The sequence below is a fragment of the Sus scrofa genome, chromosome 8 (assembly GCF_054392235.1).
Source record: "Sus scrofa isolate SSC_HxYL_T2T_F1_AM1 chromosome 8, Sscrofa_HxYL_maternal_Yorkshire_Landrace_v2.0, whole genome shotgun sequence".
Classification (NCBI taxonomy): domain Eukaryota; kingdom Metazoa; phylum Chordata; class Mammalia; order Artiodactyla; family Suidae; genus Sus; species Sus scrofa.
In genome coordinates this window covers 89,771,274-89,789,422 of record NC_139390.1, presented here as the reverse complement: position 1 = coordinate 89,789,422, position 18,149 = coordinate 89,771,274, and the positions used below count along the sequence as shown (strand labels likewise).

At 36.2% G+C, this 18,149-nt stretch overlaps 1 protein-coding gene across 1 annotated transcript in view; it reads left to right on the top strand.

Moving 5' to 3' along the window:
- ABCE1 (ATP binding cassette subfamily E member 1) overlaps positions 1-18,149 on the top strand; it is a 51,128-nt gene that overhangs the window by 23,240 nt on the left and 9,739 nt on the right. The window contains exons 4-10 of the mRNA XM_003129170.7: positions 7,546-7,643; positions 8,636-8,753; positions 9,107-9,244; positions 9,532-9,601; positions 9,821-9,917; positions 10,813-10,902; positions 16,401-16,522. Of these exons, the coding sequence (XP_003129218.4) occupies positions 7,546-7,643; positions 8,636-8,753; positions 9,107-9,244; positions 9,532-9,601; positions 9,821-9,917; positions 10,813-10,902; positions 16,401-16,522 (733 nt within the window). The remainder of the gene's footprint in view (positions 1-7,545; positions 7,644-8,635; positions 8,754-9,106; positions 9,245-9,531; positions 9,602-9,820; positions 9,918-10,812; positions 10,903-16,400; positions 16,523-18,149) is intronic.

Sequence of the window (18,149 nt, the reverse complement as noted above, 5' to 3'; positions counted from 1 at the left end):
AAGAGCGACAGTTTTATTTTTTCTTTTCCAATTTGGATCCCTTTTATTTCTTTTTCTTTGATTGCTGTGGCTAGGACTTCCAAAACTGTGTTGAATAAAAGTGACAGGAATGGACACCTTATTTTATCCTGATCTTATAGAAAATGCTTTCAGCTTTCGTGATTTGAGTATGATTGATGTTAACTGTAGGTTTTTCATATATGGCCTTTATTATGTTGAGGTAGGTTCCCTCTGTGCCCACTTTCTGGAGAGTTTTATCATAAATGGGTGTTGAATTTGTCAGAAGTGTTTTCTCTAGCTACTGAGATGATCATATTGTTTTTATTCTTTAACTCATTAATGTGGTGTCTCCCACTTATTTGCAGATATTGAAGAATCCTTGCAACCCTGATATAAATCCCACTTGATCATGGTGTATTGTTGGATTCAGTTTGCTAGTATTTTTTGAGAAACTTTGCATCTATGATCATTAGTGATACTGGCCTGTAATTTTCTTTTTTTTGTGTGTGGTATCTCTCTTGTTTTGGTATCAGGGTGATGGTGGCCTCAGAATGAGTGTGGCAGTGTTCCTCCCTCTGCAGTTTTTTTGAATAGTTTTAGAAAAACGAATGTTGTCTCTTCTCTAATTCTTTGACATACTTTGTCTGTGAAACCGTCTGATCCTGAACATTTATTTGTAGGATGGTTTTGTTTTTGTTTTTTTGGGGGGGAGGGGGTTGTCTTCTGTCTTTTTAGGGCCGCACCTGCGGTATATGGAGGTTCCCAGGCTAGGGGTCTAAGAGAGGCTGTTGCTGCCGGCCTACGCCAGAACCACAGCAACACCAGATCCGAGCCACATCTGCAACCTAATTTGCAGGATGTTTATAATCACAGTTTGTTTCATCACTTATGATTGGTCTGTTTGTATTTTTTTTTTGTTCCTGATTCAATCTTAGGAGATTGTTAGCTTTCTAAGAATTTGTCCGTTTCTTCTAGGCTGTACCTTTTTATTGGCATATAATTGCTTGTGGTAGTTTCTTATGATCCTTTGTATTTTTGTGGCATCAGTTTTAACATCTCCTTTTTCATTCATTGGTTTGAGTCTTCTCCCTTTTCTTTTTTTTTTTTTTTGTCTTTTTGCTATTTCTTTGGGCCGCTCCCGCAGCATATGGAGGTTCCCAGGCTAGGGGTCGAATCAGAGCTGTAGCCACTGGCCTACGCCAGAGCCACGGCAACGCCGGATCGTTAACCCACTACGCAAGGGCAGGGACCGAACCCGCAACCTCATGGTTCCTAGTCGGGTTCGTTAACCACTGCGCCACGACGGGAACTCCTCTCCCTTTTCTTGATGAGTCTCAATAAAGATTTATTAAATTTTGTTTATCTTTTCAAAGAAACAGCTTTTTACACAGGGAAATTTATCTAATTGCTTATGATGGAACATGATGGAAGATAATGTGAGAAAAAATATGTTTCCATAACTGGGTCACTTTGCTGTACAGCAGAAATTGACAGAACATTGTAAATAAACTATGATTTTTTAAAAACCTACTACATATAAAATAAAAATTATATGAAAAAGTTAAAAAAGTAACAGCTTTTAGTTTCATAGATCTTTGTCTCAAATATTTCATATATTTGTATTCTGATCTTTTGTCTTTTTGCCTTTTTTAGGGCCGCTCCCTCAGCATATGGAGGTTCCCAGGCTAGAAGTCGAATCAGAGCTGTAGCCGCTGGCCTCCGCCACAGCCACAGCAATGCAGGATCCGAGCCACATCTGCGACCTACACCACAGGTCACAGCAATGCCAGATCCTTAATTCACTGAGCAAGGCCAGGGACCGAACCCGCAACCTCATGGTTCCTAGCCGGATTTGTTAACCATTGCGCCACAACGGGAACTCCCTGTATTCTGATCTTTATGATTTCCTTCCTTCATCGATCTTTGGATTTTGTTTTCTTTTCTCTCTGGTTGCTTTAGGTATGAAGTTAGGTTGTTTGTTTGAGATTTTTCTTGTTTCTGAGGTAAGATTGTATTGCTATAAACTTCACTCTTAGAAACTGCTTTTGTTGCATCCCATAAGTTTTGGTTCGTTATATTTTTGTTTTCATTTGTCTCTAGGTGATTTTATTTCCTCTTTAATTCTTCAGGGATCCATTTGTTGTTCAGTAACATATTTTAGCTTCCACGTTGTGTTTTTTACAGTTTTTTGGATTCTTCATCTCAAAATGTTGTGGGCAGAAAAGATGCCTGATAATGATTTCAATTTTTTTAAATTTACTGAGCCTTGCTTTGTAGCCCAGCACATGATATATCCTGGAGAATGTTCCATGTACACTTGAAAAGAATGTGTATTCTGCTGCTTTCCGCTGGAATAATCTATAAATATCAATTAGGTCCATTTAGTGTAATGTTGTCATTTTAGGCTTTTGTTTCCTTATTATTTTCTGTCTGGATGATCTGTCCATTGATGTAAGTGGGGTGTTAAAAGTCCCTCACTATTACTGTGTTACTGTCAATTTCTCCTTCTATGGCTGCTAAAGTCTGTTTTATCTAATGCAAGTATTGGTATTCTGGTTTCTTTTTATTGGTTTCCATTTGCATGGAATACTCCCCTCACTTTCATTCTGAATATGTCCCTAGATCTGAAGTAGACTGTGTATATATATACAAGTCTTATTTTTGTATCCATTCAGTCAGTCTTTGTCTTTTGATTGAAGGATTTTATATTTAAAGGGTTTTGTTTGTTTGTTTGTTTTTGCTTTTTAGGGCCACCTGCAGCACATGGAGGTTCCTAGGATAGGGATCTAATCGAAGCTACAGCTGCCAGCCACAGCCATGCCAGATCTGAGTCACATATGTGACCTATACCACAGCTCAAGGCAACGCCGGATCCTTAACCCAATCCTGAGTGAGGCCAAGGATTGAACCTGCAACTTCATGGTTCCTAGTCGAATTCGTTTCTGCTGCACCACGATGGGAACTCCCTAGATCTAACTCTTTATGAAACATTGTTTATATATCTTCTTGCTCTGTGCCTCCATTCATTTCTCAAGATCTTGGGTTATCTTCATTCATTATCATTTCTCTGAATTGTTTTTTAAGCAGATTGCCTGTTTCTGCTTCAGTTAGTTCTTTTGGGGTTTTATCTTGTTCCTTCATTGGGACCATATTTCCCTGCCCTCTTATTTTGCCTAACTTTCTGTGTTTGTGGTCTCCATTCCATAAGCTATAGGATTGTAGTCCTTCTTGGTTCTAATGTCTGCCCCTTGGTGGGTAATGTTGGTGTAGGGGCTTTTGCAGGCCTCCTGGTGGGAGGGACTGTTGCCCGACAACTGGTGGGTGCAGCTAGCACTTGTCTATTTTGTGGACAGGGGTTTAGAGGCAGCTTCAAGCCTATGACAACTTTAGGCAGCCTGTCTCCTGAAGAATGGAGCTATGTTCCTACCATCTTGATTGTTTGGCCTGAGGCATTCCAGCTCTGGAGCCTGCAGCCTATTGGGTGGGGCTAGGTCTTGGTTCCAAAGCAACATAGGATCTGAGCCACATCTGCAACTTAACACCACAGCTCATGGCAACACAGGATATTTAACCCACTGAGCGAGGCCAGGGATCAAACCTGCATCCTCATGGATACTAGTTGGGTTCATTACCTCTAAGGCACAATAGGAACTCCAGTTCCAGTCTTTTTTGTCAATGATTATTCAGGAGTTAATTGTGATTTTGGTGTTTTCGTGAAGAGGTTGAGCTCAAGTCCTTTTACTCTGCATTTTTTTGCCAGTTTTTTGAGGCGGGAGGGTGACACACCCACAACATATGGAAGTTCCCAGGCTGGGGGTCATATTGGAGCTACAGCTACAGGCCTATATACTACAGTCACAGCAACGTAGCATCCAGGCTGCGTCTGCGACCCACACCACAGCTCATGGCAATACGGGTACCCAACCAGCTGAGCAAGGCAAGGGATCAAACCCAAATCGTCATAGATATTAGTCGGATTCTTTCCTGCTATGCCACAGCAGGAATTCCTACTCCACCTTTTTATATCATTTCTTCTTTGAGGTTTTCTTTAACAAAGCTTCAGGGCTGACAAGTAGCTAGTATAGGTCTTACTGAAATCTTGGGCCCAGATATATTTGAGAATTTAGGTAATGTTTTAGATGTAAAAGTTCATGACACAGTTTCTTTACAATATATAACTTTCCACAGATGGGTGTGAAGTAGCATCCTAGAATGCTGCCTCCAAATAGAATGCTCTTTCCAGGTAGAATTCTGTTTTCAAGATAGGAGACTGTCATGTAAGTTGTAGGCCATCAGTAACATTCCTTAAACTCCATGTCTCTCTGTCTTTGTTCATACTCCTGCTGTCAAAACCTTGACCTCTGGAACAGGCCCCTGGGAGAGCTGGCACTTGACCAGTGGAACAAGCCAGGACTCACTTCATTTCTTATTTATTTGGGTTTTCTCTCTTTAAGTCTTGGTGAGGTTTGTTAATGTTGTGTACCCTCTTAAAGAACCAGTTCTTGGTTTTATTGAATTTTTCTATTGTTATACAAATCTCTATTTTAATTATTTCCTTTCTTTATTATTTCCTTCTGCTGACTTTAGGTCTTGTTTATTCTAATTCTTTTAGGTGGTAGGTTAGATTATTTTGTTTTCGTTTTTGACTTTTTAGGGCAGAATCTGCAGCACATGGAAGTTCCGAGGCTATGGGTCAAAATCAGAGCTGTAGCTGCCAGCCTACACCACAGCTCATGGTAATGCAGATCCTTAACCCGCTGAGCAAAGCCAGGGACCAAACCTGCATCCTCATGGATACTAGTCGGGTTCATTACCCCTGAGCCACAATAGAAACTCTAGTTAAAGTGTTTGAGATTTTCCTTGGTGTTTTTTGTTTTGTTTTGTGTGAGGAAGGCCTGTATCACTATAAACGTCCCTCTAAGAACTGCTTTCACAGCATCCCATAGATTTTGTATATTTCCATTATCATTTGTCTCAATGTAGTTTTTAATTTCCTCCTTGATTTAATCATTGACTTTTTTAAGTAGCATATTGTTCAGTCTCTATCGTTTTTTTTTCTAATGTTTTTTATGGTCGATTTCTCATTTAATGCCATTGTGGTCAAAAAAGATCTTGAGATGTTTTCTATGCTATTAAATGTGTGTAGGAGAGTTGCCGTCATGGCTCAGTGGAAACGAATCTGACTAGTGTCCATGAGGATGCGTGTTCAGTCCCTGGCCTCACTCAGTAGGTTAAGGATCTGGTGTTGCTGTGGGCTGTGGCATAGGTCACAGACATGGCTTGGATCTGGCCTGGCTGTGGCTATACCTCAAATTCAACCCCTAGCCTTGTAAGTTCTGCAGTTATGGCCCTAAAAATTAAAAAATTAAGAAAGATTAATGTGTTTAGGCTGTTTTATGCCCTAGTATGTGGTCAGTCATGGGGAATGTTCCATGTGTACTTGAAAAGAAATGTGGTCAGTCATGGAGAATGTTCCATGTGCGCTTGAAAAGAAACGTATATTCTGGTGGTTTTGTATGTAACATCATGAAAATGCTACTTAAGTCTAACTGTTCTATTTTTTTTACATTTAGAATCTTTGTAGCCTTTTTGTTTTTTGTCTAGAGGATTTGTCCATTGTGTTAATGTCTCCTACTCTTATTCCCATCAATTTCTCGTTTTATGTCTATTAGTATTTGTTGTATGTATTTGGGTGCTCCTATATTAGGTGCATGTATGTTGACAAGTGTAATATTCTCTTCCTAAATCAATCCTTTTATCATTAAACAATGTCCTTCTTTATCTTCCTTTATGGCCTTTGATTTAAAGTCTATTTTGTCTGATAGGAATGTTGCAATTACTGCTTTCTGTTTGCATTTGCATGAAATATCTTTTTCCATCCCCTCATTTTCAATCTGTGTGTCCTTTGCCCTAAAGTGTGTCTCTTGTAGTCATCATATTGTAGGCTCTTGTTTTTAAATCCAGTCTGCCATTCTGTGTCCTCTCATTAGAGCATTTATTCCATTAACATTTAAGGTAATTATTAATAGATATGCATTTATTGCCATTTTAACAATTTTTTCCAGTTAATTCTGTTTCTTCTTTGTTGCTTGTGTGTGTGTGTGTGTGTTGTGATTTGATGATTTCTTTTTATTTTATGTTTGTGTTTTCTTTTTGGTTTTAGTGAATGTTTTGTGTTTTGTTTTGGTTTTTTTTTGTCTTTGGGCCACTCCCATGGCATATGGAGGTTCCCAGGCGAGGGGTCGAATCAGAGCTGTAGCCACCAGCCTATACCACAGCCACAGCAACGAGGGATCCGAGCCGCGTCTGCAACCTACACCACAGTTCACGGCAACACCAGATCATTAACCCACTGAGCAAGGGCAGGGACCAAACCCGCAACCTCATGGTTCCTAGTTGGATTCGTTAACCACTGCGCCACGACGGGAACTCCTGTTTTGTGTTTTTGATTTGGGGTTACCCTATATACAGTGACTGTGGAATTAGTTTTCTGAGCTCATTGAACAGTTCTTCCAAACAGATCTCTAATTTGAGGTTATTGTCTTTGGTTGTACCTTTATAGTTATACTTCTGAGAAGTTTTTCTACCCACGTTACCACTTTTAAAAGACCTTCCAGTTCTTGCCATTCTTGTTGCTTAGACATTTATCTGATTGACAGTTATCTATTATTTTTAAGTTTTTCTGTAAATAAATTTTGTTTTAATTTATTCATTTGGAATATAAAGCATTTTTTTCGTATGGGATAGATAAAAGTCACCACAGAAGGACATTAGTCCTTGCTCTATGCAAATATTATGTTAGTTGTTGTTGGGACATTACTAGACCAAGAAAGATATAATCCATAACATTAAAGGACTTTATGAGGTAGAAAAGGAAACATACAAAGACATGAAGAAGAAAATAAAGGGAAGGCATTTCTCATTCATTGAATATAGAATTGTATGCTCCGTAACCAGATTTTATCTTCCTTTTAACATTCTCGTATCCAGGAGTTTCTGTTGTGGCTCAGTGGTTAACGAATCCGACTAGAAACCATGAGGTTGCGGGTTCAATCCCAGGCCTTGCTCAGTGGGTTAAGGATCAGGCATTGCCTTGAGCTGTGGTGTAGGTCACAGACATGGCTCGGATCCTGAGTCTGTGGCTGTGGTGTGGGCCAGCAGCTACAGCTCCACTTGGACCCATAGCCTGGGAACCTCCGTATCCCATAGTGCAGCCGTAGAAAAGACAAAAAGACAACCCCCCAAAAAATTATCTAATATTCTTTAAAAAAAAAACCTCTACAGTTCTTCAGGGTTTTTCAGTAAGTATTAAACACATTGAATGTCCAAGATTATGCCAGTCAGTAAGGAGAGTACAAAATTATTAGAAATGATTGTTGCCTTCAAGGAACTTGTGTTTTTTAAGGAAAGGAAAGGAACAGTACTTTACATCTTTGTGAAACTTTCACATTTGGAAGATTACATGTAAAAGTTTCTTAATCTGTTCACTTTAGTCATTTGTACATTTCTAAAAATTAACACAAAACTCTTTACTTTAAATAACAGAAATGCCCCTTTGGCGCCTTATCAATTGTCAATTTACCAAGCAACTTGGAAAAAGAAACGACACATCGATATTGTGCCAATGCCTTCAAACTTCACAGGTATATCTCCAAGTTAAATTCCAATGAAATTTTTACTTCAGTCAGTGTAAAATACACTTGGAATTTTTTGAGAAATACAAAAATAGGAAAAAAAAAACTGTATTAACTTTTGCATCAAGCAGATGTTGTAATTAAATATTATAACATCATGCAGAATCATATTATCAGTGGTTCATCTAGCTGATATTAAAATTATCCGAGGGTCTTTGTAAAACTACTAGTACCCAGGTTTCAACCCCATTGAATTATATCCTTTCTCTGGATGTACAGTTTGGACCTTAGTAAGTTTAAAAGGCTTCCGGGTAATTCTGATAAACAACTGGGGGTGAAAGTCATTTCTGTTAATATTCTTACCCCAAAATAACTTTTAAGGGAACTTTCTTGATTTTATTTATCTATTGGTCTCATGGTCTACAGAAAACATTACTCTGAACCAGGGCATTGTCTCACAAGTTCTTTTTGTGGTTTTTAATCTGATGAACACTAATGTTTTGCATCTTGGAATCTAAATGTAACTAATAAGGTATTTCCTAACCTTTCAGCTTTAAGGGGCCTGCTGCAGCAGGGAGAATGAAGTGAAATTGTTTCTTGTTGATGTGGCACTTCTCTCCTTTTAAGTAAATGTCAGGCCAAAAAAAAAAAAGTGTGATGTCACCTGCTTTGTAATTTTGTAGCGAAGCATTTTATTATACATTAAAACTAAGCCTTATATGTAAAGAGAAATTGTTAGTTTAGAATAGATTTTGAATGAAAATTGAATAAATAAAATTTAGAAAAGTATCAATCATGAATGCATTTCTAACAATTATTTGTTAATCTTAGCTGCTATTGTGGTTTTTTTTCCTTACAGCCAGTGATATCTGGCATATAGCTTTTGACTTATTAATGGATATGTGGGGAGTGCAGGTGCATTAAAATATATCATTCTGGCATTATGTAGCTTTTTCTACCTAAGTCTTAGTTGTTTTATTGTTTTTGTACAATTATGACAGGTTGCCTATTCCTCGTCCAGGTGAAGTTTTGGGATTAGTTGGAACTAATGGTATTGGAAAGTCAACTGCTTTAAAAATTTTAGCAGGAAAGCAAAAACCAAACCTTGGAAAGTATGATGTATGTATTACCACCTAATAAAAATGAATATCTTGGGTCAGTTTTATGAGGCTGTAAAGGGGAGTATATGTGTGATTTAATTTTTTAATGATCTTGTTTTCAAGATTATGCATGGGATTAATGCTGAGAAACTGTAAATCAAACTCCTTCCATTGTATTTAAATCTGTTAATGTTACTTAATTGATAATTCTGAGCTTTCATAAAGTGTTAGGAATTAGTGTTCCTTGATTTGAAATTAAATTCACCACTGATACTAATTTAGAAGCCAGAAGTATTAAGTTCTATTTTGTATAACATTCATTCTCTTTGTAATTGGATTATTAAGTTTGGATCATTATACATATATTTCTAGGATCCACCTGATTGGCAAGAAATTTTGACTTACTTTCGTGGATCTGAATTGCAAAATTACTTTACCAAGATTTTAGAAGATGACCTAAAAGCCATTATCAAACCTCAGTATGTAGACCAGATTCCCAAGGCTGCAAAGGTCAGTTGCTCTTTTAGATGTTGTTGTTTGCCACACTTGCATCATGCAGACATTCCTGGGCTTAGCATTGAACCTGCACCAAGGCAGTGCCTCAAGCAGTGCCACATCCTTAACCCACCATGTCACATGGGGATTCCATCAGTTGCTTTTTAAGAGAGATTTAATCATTACAAATATCAGTGGAGATGTAAAAGAGTAAACTTGTTTTATTTTGTGACTCTTTGATATTGGAGGGATTTTAATATTGAAGGAGACCGGTAGTAACTATTTCTGATATATTTTGGCAGGGGACAGTGGGGTCTATTTTGGACCGAAAAGATGAAACAAAGACACAAGCAATTGTATGTCAACAGCTTGGTAAGTATTTATTTTGTGTATGGGTTTTAATAGGCCCTGTACTTAGCTCAGATGCCTTTATATGGATTACTGAAATAAATGGAAAAAATCTCTAGTAATTGTCATAGTTATTTTTATGTTACACAAAATTCAACTGAATCACAGAATGATGTGCAACATACATTTTACCCTGAAGAGGTAAGTAAAATAACATTGAATGCAATGCCTCTGTTTTTGTAGATTTAACTCATCTAAAAGAACGCAATGTTGAAGATCTTTCAGGAGGAGAGTTGCAGAGATTTGCTTGTGCTGTCGTTTGCATACAGAAAGCTGATATGTAGGTTATTTACACTTTTTGTATATTTTATCCTTACTTTAGAATTTTTATTTATAATACTGCTAATAAAGCAGTGGTTTTTAGAGAAATTAATAAAGCATCTAAGGTCTACTTTGAGGTAAGATGTTGAAGAAATTGTGCATCCATTCCCCGTTTCCCCTACTAGTCTCTTAGGAGGAAAAATTGAGTTATTTAGGTAGGTACAACTTATGGGTTCCAGAGCTTTTTAATGCAAAGTTAGTTATTATTTAAATTCTTACTATACATAAGAAGGACAGTTTTTAAGATATAAGCTCTCCAACCAGCCTAGCAAGGTTTTTAATAGCTCAGTGGCGCATGAGGTTTTTTAGGTTATCCTAGTCAGTGTGGCTGTCATGTGAGAGAGAAGAAGGAAGTGAAGAAGATGAGTTACTACCTTCTAGTGCCTCTCTTCTCCCAGATATTTCCTGTTCTCATTTTTTCCCGCACTTCTCTGGCATCCAGTGCAGGCTAGCAGTTCTCCACAAAGTATTCTCTAATTCTGTGTAGTGCCCTCCTTTCCAAACACTCTTACTTGTTTTAATGCAGCTGACTTTAGCCACTAGTGGGAAAGCACTCTGAATTACTTTGGGATATTATCAGAATATTTTCATGAGGTAACAATTTGTAAGTTAGCCCAATCTGAGAGTCTCTTCCCAGATTTGATATGCAGTCCTGCTTGTCATGATTTCTTTTCTTGTATTTCTGAACAGATTATAAAAGTTTTTACTATTATGGGGTGGGCTTCTTGTTATTATAAGGGGATTTTTATTGTTGTTAAATCAGAAACTATTTTTCAGTGTTTTAAAGTGACATGCAAGATAGGATTTATCATCTTTGTCTTTTAAATTACTATGTTTGCTTTTATTTTTTATAGTTTTATGTTTGATGAACCTTCTAGTTACCTAGATGTCAAGCAGCGTTTAAAGGCTGCTATTACTATACGATCTCTAATAAATCCAGATAGGTAAGTACAGATTTGGTATATGCCTGTGTTATTTTGTTTAGGAGTTTTATAGATTTCTAAAAATTAAACTCTGGGCCATCAATGTGATATACATGTGTGTGTTTTCTGTCTTGGTTATTGCTTGAATTTACCTTCCTCTATCTAGATGCAGAATTCCTTTACTACCATGGCTGTTTCCAGGGATCCTAAGAATACTCTTAATAACTTCTATTAAGCAAGCAGAACATCCTGTGTCTATAGGGTGCTTTTGTAGTTTGCAGAGTTTTTAAACCCATTATCTCATTTGAGCCTCGGTAATCTTGCAAGTTAGAATCTTTAGGTGGTATCCCTGATTTGCAGATGAGGAAGTTTAAGGTCAGAAAAGCTAATTATTTGATCTAGGTTTCAAATTTATCATATGGCAAAGTTATGACTAGAATCTAGGGAGTTTTTGTATAAGCATTTTCTGTTTCTCTCCTTAATGAATGATTTAATTCATAGCTGATCTTAAAAGAGAGCAAAAGAAAATTATGAATCAGGGAGTTCCCATTGTGGCGCAGTGGTTAACGAATCCGACTAGGAACCATGAGGTTGCGGGTTCAATCCCTGGCCTTGCTCAGTGGGTTGACAATCCGGCGTTGTCGTGAGCTGTGGTGTAGGTTGCAGACGCGGCTCAGATCTTGCATTGCTGTGACTCTGGCTTAGGCTGGCAACTACAGCTTCGATTAGACCCCTAGCCCAGGAACCTCCATATGCCACGGGAGCGGCCCAAGAGATGGCAAAAAGACCAAAAAAAAAAAAAAAAAAAGAACGTTATGAATCAAAAACCAAAGAAAGAACTCTAAAGGGGGAAAACAAGGATGGCTTTTCCTAAGGGATGTTGCTCATCTCTATAAAAAGTCTTAACAACCGCTTGTGGGCAAGAAGCACGGCCTTGTATTGAATTATCACATAAAAATGCCAGAGCTCTCAAAGAACTGCCTTCTCAGCAAAAGAGCAAACCCATGAAGATGTCCAGGAAGCATATACCTGTCACTCACTAATAAGCCCATTGGGAATGGAGGGATGGCTCCCTTTCAGATCTATTTAGGGACCGGCAGCTCACATGGATGTGAAATTGAAATTTAGGTAATCAGGGGAATCTAAGGACCCTCCATGGTAAGAAAGTAATATAAAAAGAGGGCCCTAGAATCATGGTACCTAGAAGAAACAAATACAAAACTGCTATAGAGGCATATGGCCTTAACACTGGTCACACAGGATTTTTACAGGTAAAGGCAGATTAGCTTTAAACCAGGGTTATAAATGAGAGGAGGAAACTGTCTACAAATGAGTCAGTAGACAAAACAAACTGCAGGATTTAGACCTTCAATAACTTCAAGTGATATTCTCAGAGACTATAAAATAATAATATTTAAAATAATTTAAAGCATAAATGAAATATTTAAAACTCTAAGAATGTGATACTACAAAAAATCAAGAGGTAAGTTTTTAAAACCCAAACAAACTTAGAAATTAGAAGTGTTGTCATGACATTAAAAATGCACTGTACAGACTGGGTCACTTTGCTGTACAGCAGAAATTGACAGAGTATTTTAAAAAAAAAAACTCACTGAATAAATTAGACAGGTTAGGGACTGTAGAAAAGAACATTAGAAGCTTGAAAAGATCTGAGTAAGTAACCAGAATATAGCAGAGAAGGAATGGGATTGAAATATAGAAGGGAGGTTCAGACACATGGAGAGGCTATTTATGTATATCTATATATATATCTATATATCTTAATAGAAGTCTGAAAAATAATGCCATAAAAAGATTATGGCAGAGAATTTTTCATAATTGAAAAACTTTAAATTCATTGAGTAATAAAAAAAGAAAAGCTTGACTCCTTAGATTCAAGAAGTAAATGATCCATGTATGTGCTTTGAAGTGAAACAGAGTATCAGTGATAGAGAGACAGTCTTAGTTGAGCCAAGTAGTAGCCTTAATTTTTACTTCATACATAGGCCAAGGCATTGTGATAGGCTCTTTGGAGAATTTAAGAGTATAAAATGTGGTTCTAGTATTAGGGACTTCACAGTCTGGTTAAAGACTACACAAGCAGTCAAGTCAATAGCTTCTCAACCCTAGTTCCTCTTTATAAAACATTTTTATATTATTTTATTGAATTGAATATGTAGATAAAATCAACCTTCACACATAATTTTTAATACCAAGTAATTTTCTAAACATAATAAAAAGGAAAACTGAAAGGATAATAGTTTACAACCAGGTAGCATATGTCTCATTGTATAAATATTCAGCCAAATCACTATAGTCCTCTAGTGTGAGAAGGCAGTAACTAACTGTAAAAGGGAAAACATGCCAAAACAAGTTAGTTTGACCAAAGTGAAGATAAGATTAAGTTAGACATTTTCTCAGATGTGCTGGGTCTTTTATAGGTATAGGGTCAAAATAATCTCTTTGTAGTAATAGGCTGATAATAAAAGGTTATTGGAAGTATGTCTATATCCTGAAATCCTGTGACACGTTAAGGCACACATTGAGTCTTTAGTGCTGTAAAAGATTTTGAGGATTATATCCTTGAATAAACAAGAAACATTGGAGGGAGGAACAGTAATGCAAGAGGTTTTCTAGAATTTGACCTCAGAGAACATCTTCAGTAAGATTAAAAACCAACACGTAACCCAAAATAGAGTGTAGGGTATACATTTTTACAGCATAGATTTTTCGTTTTGCAGCAGATACTGTTTGTTCCCAAATCCTCAAAAAAAAAAATTTATTTATTTATTTTTTTGTCTTTTTAGGGCCACACCTGCAGCATATGGAGGTTCCCAGGCTAGGGGTCTAATCGGAGCTGTAGCTGCCGCCTACACCACAGCCACAGCAACGCCAGATCTGAGCCACGTCTGCGGCCTATACCACAGCTCACAGCAGTGCTGGATCTCAAGCCCACTGAGCAAGGCCAGGGATCGACCTCATGGTTTCTAGCCAGGTTTGTTTGCGCCACGATGGGAACTCCCCAGACCCTCAAAATACTGAGTGGCTCTCCTAAATCTTGTATTCAGACTTCTATAAAGCTCCATTAGAAAGTAGGAAAGGCAGGAGGCATGACTGATTTTTTTCTTCTTTTCAAAGCACATTAAAAATACTATGATACCTCATAACGCACTTTGAAGATATTAATAGTAAAAAAAAGAATTATTCCAAATAATGAAACATTGCCAACAAAAGACATCAAGGCAGGATGAGTATTGGCTCACTTGGGTGATTTCACCATCTTTATTGATGCAATGCCACTGTCATAGTAGAAATATTTCTTCTTAATATTAGCTTTTTATGTTATACTTGTTCTCCCTTTTTTTTTTTTAATTCCTTTAACTACCTGAGATCTGGATTACTATGATAGCGTCCTTTAAAAAAAAAAAAAAAAATCTGGTTTTTGCTGAATCAGTCTTTCCAAAATGATGCTTATTCATGTCATTCTCCTGTTCTAGAACTGTGCTGTAGCTCTAGCCATATGTTGCTACTTTAATTGTAATTGAAATTAAAAATTCATTTCTTTAGTCAAACTAGTCATATTTTAAGTGTTCCACATTCCAAGTAGCTACTTGTTACCCTTTGGGACAGTGTAGAGATAGTACATTTCCATAATGATAGAAATTTCTGCTGGATAGTGCTTTTAAGAACCTGTCATTTTCTCCATTGCCAGTTAGCTTAAGTTCAAATTCTTTGTCTTGTCATTCAACAACTTTATTAAATAATTGGTGCCCAGCAAGTTGTAGGAGTACTCAAAAATAATAAAAGTCTCAGTTCAGAGGGTTCAGGAATGGGGGAAAATGAAGTTTACTAGCATATTAAGAAAGGTGTTACTACTGGAGGTAGGATTTGATGTGAACTTGAAAGGGTTTCAGCAGGTGAGGATTTTAGGCAGGAGATCATTTAGATGATAGACCAGCCCTTAGATAACACAGGTATGGAAAAGTAGATTTTTCGGGAAACAAGGTCCATTTGTCAGTATATCCTATATATATATATAAGTGAAGTAAGAGAAGTACAGATGGCCTCAGTTTACCATGGGTCAACTTAATGATTTGGGGGCTTTACAATGTTATGAAAGAAATACATATTCAGTAAAAACCGTATTTCAGATTTTGAATTTTTGATATTTTCCTGGTCTAGTGATAGCCAGTATGATATTCTTTAGTGATAGCAAGCCACAGTTCCACGCTGGCTACATGATCATGAGGGTAGACAACCAATACCTTTACAGCTATTGTTTTTCACTTTCATACTGCTTTCAATACATTACATGAGATATGCAACACGTGATTATAAAATAGGCTTTTATGTTAGTTGATTTTGCCCAACTGTAGGCTAATATAAATGTTCTGAGCACATTTGAGGCAGACTAGACACATTAAATGCATTTTCCAATTACGATGGTTTATCAGGACATAACCTCATCATTAATGGAGGAAGATAACGGTAGTAGCTTAAGTTTTGGAAGGTCTTAAAGTCTGAGGATGTTATTTGTTTCATTTGGAACTAAGAGCCCCATCTGGGGACCTGAGAAAATGAGATATGTTAAAAACCTATAGTAATACTGAAAAAAATACAATGACAGCCTGGATTAGAATCTAGATAGAGAAAGAAAAGAATAAATTAGACACACTTGACAATTTAAATGATAGATCATTTACAAAGAAAATTGAGGGTTTTTTTATGGGAGTGATGATTCCTTCAGTAAAAATATGGTTGGTGAGTTTTCATCTATACAGAAAGCTGATAAATTACCTGGAATTTGAGCCATCTGCAGGACATTGTTTTTTGAACATCTTGAACTAAGTCAGATAAGAATAATATGTTTCGTGAAAGTTTTATGACTGTCTAATAGTTTCTACATTAACAATACTTTTTTCTTACCACTTGAAATGTCATATTCCATCCATCCCATTTATAAAATGCTCAGATACACACACTCATCTTCTTTTCTGACCTTCACTGGATTTTATTAATCTGTAGAACATCTTTTGCTCTGTAGTCTGTTGTGGTATTGTTTCATATCTATTCCTGTCTCCCCAGCTAAAAAGGTTCTGTTGTACTCTGTACATATCCCCTATTATAGTTAGCATATGGGGCAGGACAAGTAGAAGAGTTTAAGACATACGTTGAACAGCATAATAAACAGTTTAGAGTAGGCCTGATTTAATTCTGTTATATGTTTTCATTAGCAAAACATTTATTTCATATACCCATAAACTATTTCATGTCAACTTTTTTTCTTGTAGTTTATTAAGGAAAACAATTTAAGAAATGTGTATTTTAATAATGAGTTATTTAAAGAAGATGTTTTATAACTTTCTTAACATGGTCTTTATAGTTAACTTTTTAGTGTATTTTCCTGAAATTTTCACTGTACTAAAAAAAGTTATGTAAAAGTTGTAATTATAATTAAATTTTAATTTAAATATATAATTATGTTACATTTTAAAATAAAAATCTATATTGATTTTCAGATATATCATTGTGGTGGAGCATGATCTAAGTGTTTTAGACTATCTCTCTGACTTCATCTGCTGTTTATATGGCGTACCAAGTGCTTATGGTGTTGTCACTATGCCTTTTAGTGTAAGAGAAGGTAACTTGAAAAACTATTTTCACAATGCTATATTCTCTTTCACTCTAATGCTTAGAAAATGTATTATTATTGGTACTAAGTAGTTAGGTATTGCTGTAATATATATCCAAACCTCTGGCCTCATGGAATTTAATCTTGCAGTAGAATATGTGTGTGTGTATATATATATGTACACGTATGGTTATAAATACCAGTTTTTAAAGATTACCTATTTCGTTTTGGAGAAGTTTTTCTTGTGGGTAAAATGCTTTATCAATTTCACTATTTACTATTTTAAAATTTTCTTTTATATTTTGGCTTCTGCAGCATCACTGTATATTTGTCGTCTTCAGTTTTATCTTTGCCATATCAGTAGGAAAATTCTTAAAATTCATTTAGTGCTTATCTTGTTCTCATGTTTCAAATAACCTATAATCTGTATCCTAAGTTGGGGAGTTAAGACTATCTAAAAGTCTTACAAGAAGTATTGTGTAGTCTATCTAGTAAGTGACTAAAATTCTAGTAAAATAGCCTAGTAAGTGTATTTTCATTTATTCCTTCTACTTTCAGGAAAGAGGGACTCTCTGGCCTCTCTTTTCCATCCATGTCTCTTCCCTATCTAAGCAAGTTAGACAAAAGTAAAAACTAGCCTACCACTAAGTGGCTCCTGAAACAAAATCAGTGCACTCCCTACCTGGTATGCCTTCTTCCTTTTAATTTCTTTCCTGCTTCCTTCTACTGCTTTCTTACTCCTACTTTTACTTCTTATATTTCTTTTCTCCAGCTGTGCCTTAAAGCTGACAATCTAGAGCACCTAAAAGGACTACTTAGTCCATGTCTTGAAAAAAAAAATGGTATTATTGAAGAAAAACTTCATGTAGCCTTGTAGCTCCATAGTTTGGACAGGCTTTTTTTTTTTTTTTTTTTTTTTTTTTAAGATGTTTTTGCAAAGTGATCATTTTTGAGTTACCTAAGAAACTTTTGAAAAAAGAAATTATATTGCATCATATTCTGCATAAAAAGGCAGTGGTAGCTTTTTTAATTTCTAAGCATATAAGTTTATGATGTGGGGAAGGAATTACTTGTACATTTCAGATAAATATATACATATTTTAAGGAAAATTTTGTACGACTGCCCAATTTTCTTTCCATTAGTCTTAAGAAGTGCTATCAGAAGGAGTTCTTAATGTTTCATTCTCCACATTTAGCAAATATTTATTGAGTACCTACTCTGTGCCTTTAGTAGTTCTAGAATCACACTGAAAATGACATGGGTACGTAGCAATCGCTTTTCACAGTTCCAGTTATAACTGCCATGTCTAAAGGCTATGCTGTTCAAAAAACGGTTCCTGGTAAGCTTTCTAATGTACCCCATCTGTTAAACAGTTCAAGTAAGTAACAAATTATCTTCATTTCTACTTTCTTTTAACATACAGAAATTAACACAGTGTATATAAAAGCTCTTTATGAACTATTAAGGCAGTTATTTTTGGTTTTACTTTTTTTAACCTCATAATTTTTAAGTAGTTCAGGATTTAAAAACATGCGAACTTGGGCAGAATAAATGCATCAGTTTATCCTGTCAGCAAATATTTATTGAGCATGTATGTTCTAGGCTGAGAAGTCCTAGATGTGCTTCTTCATTATA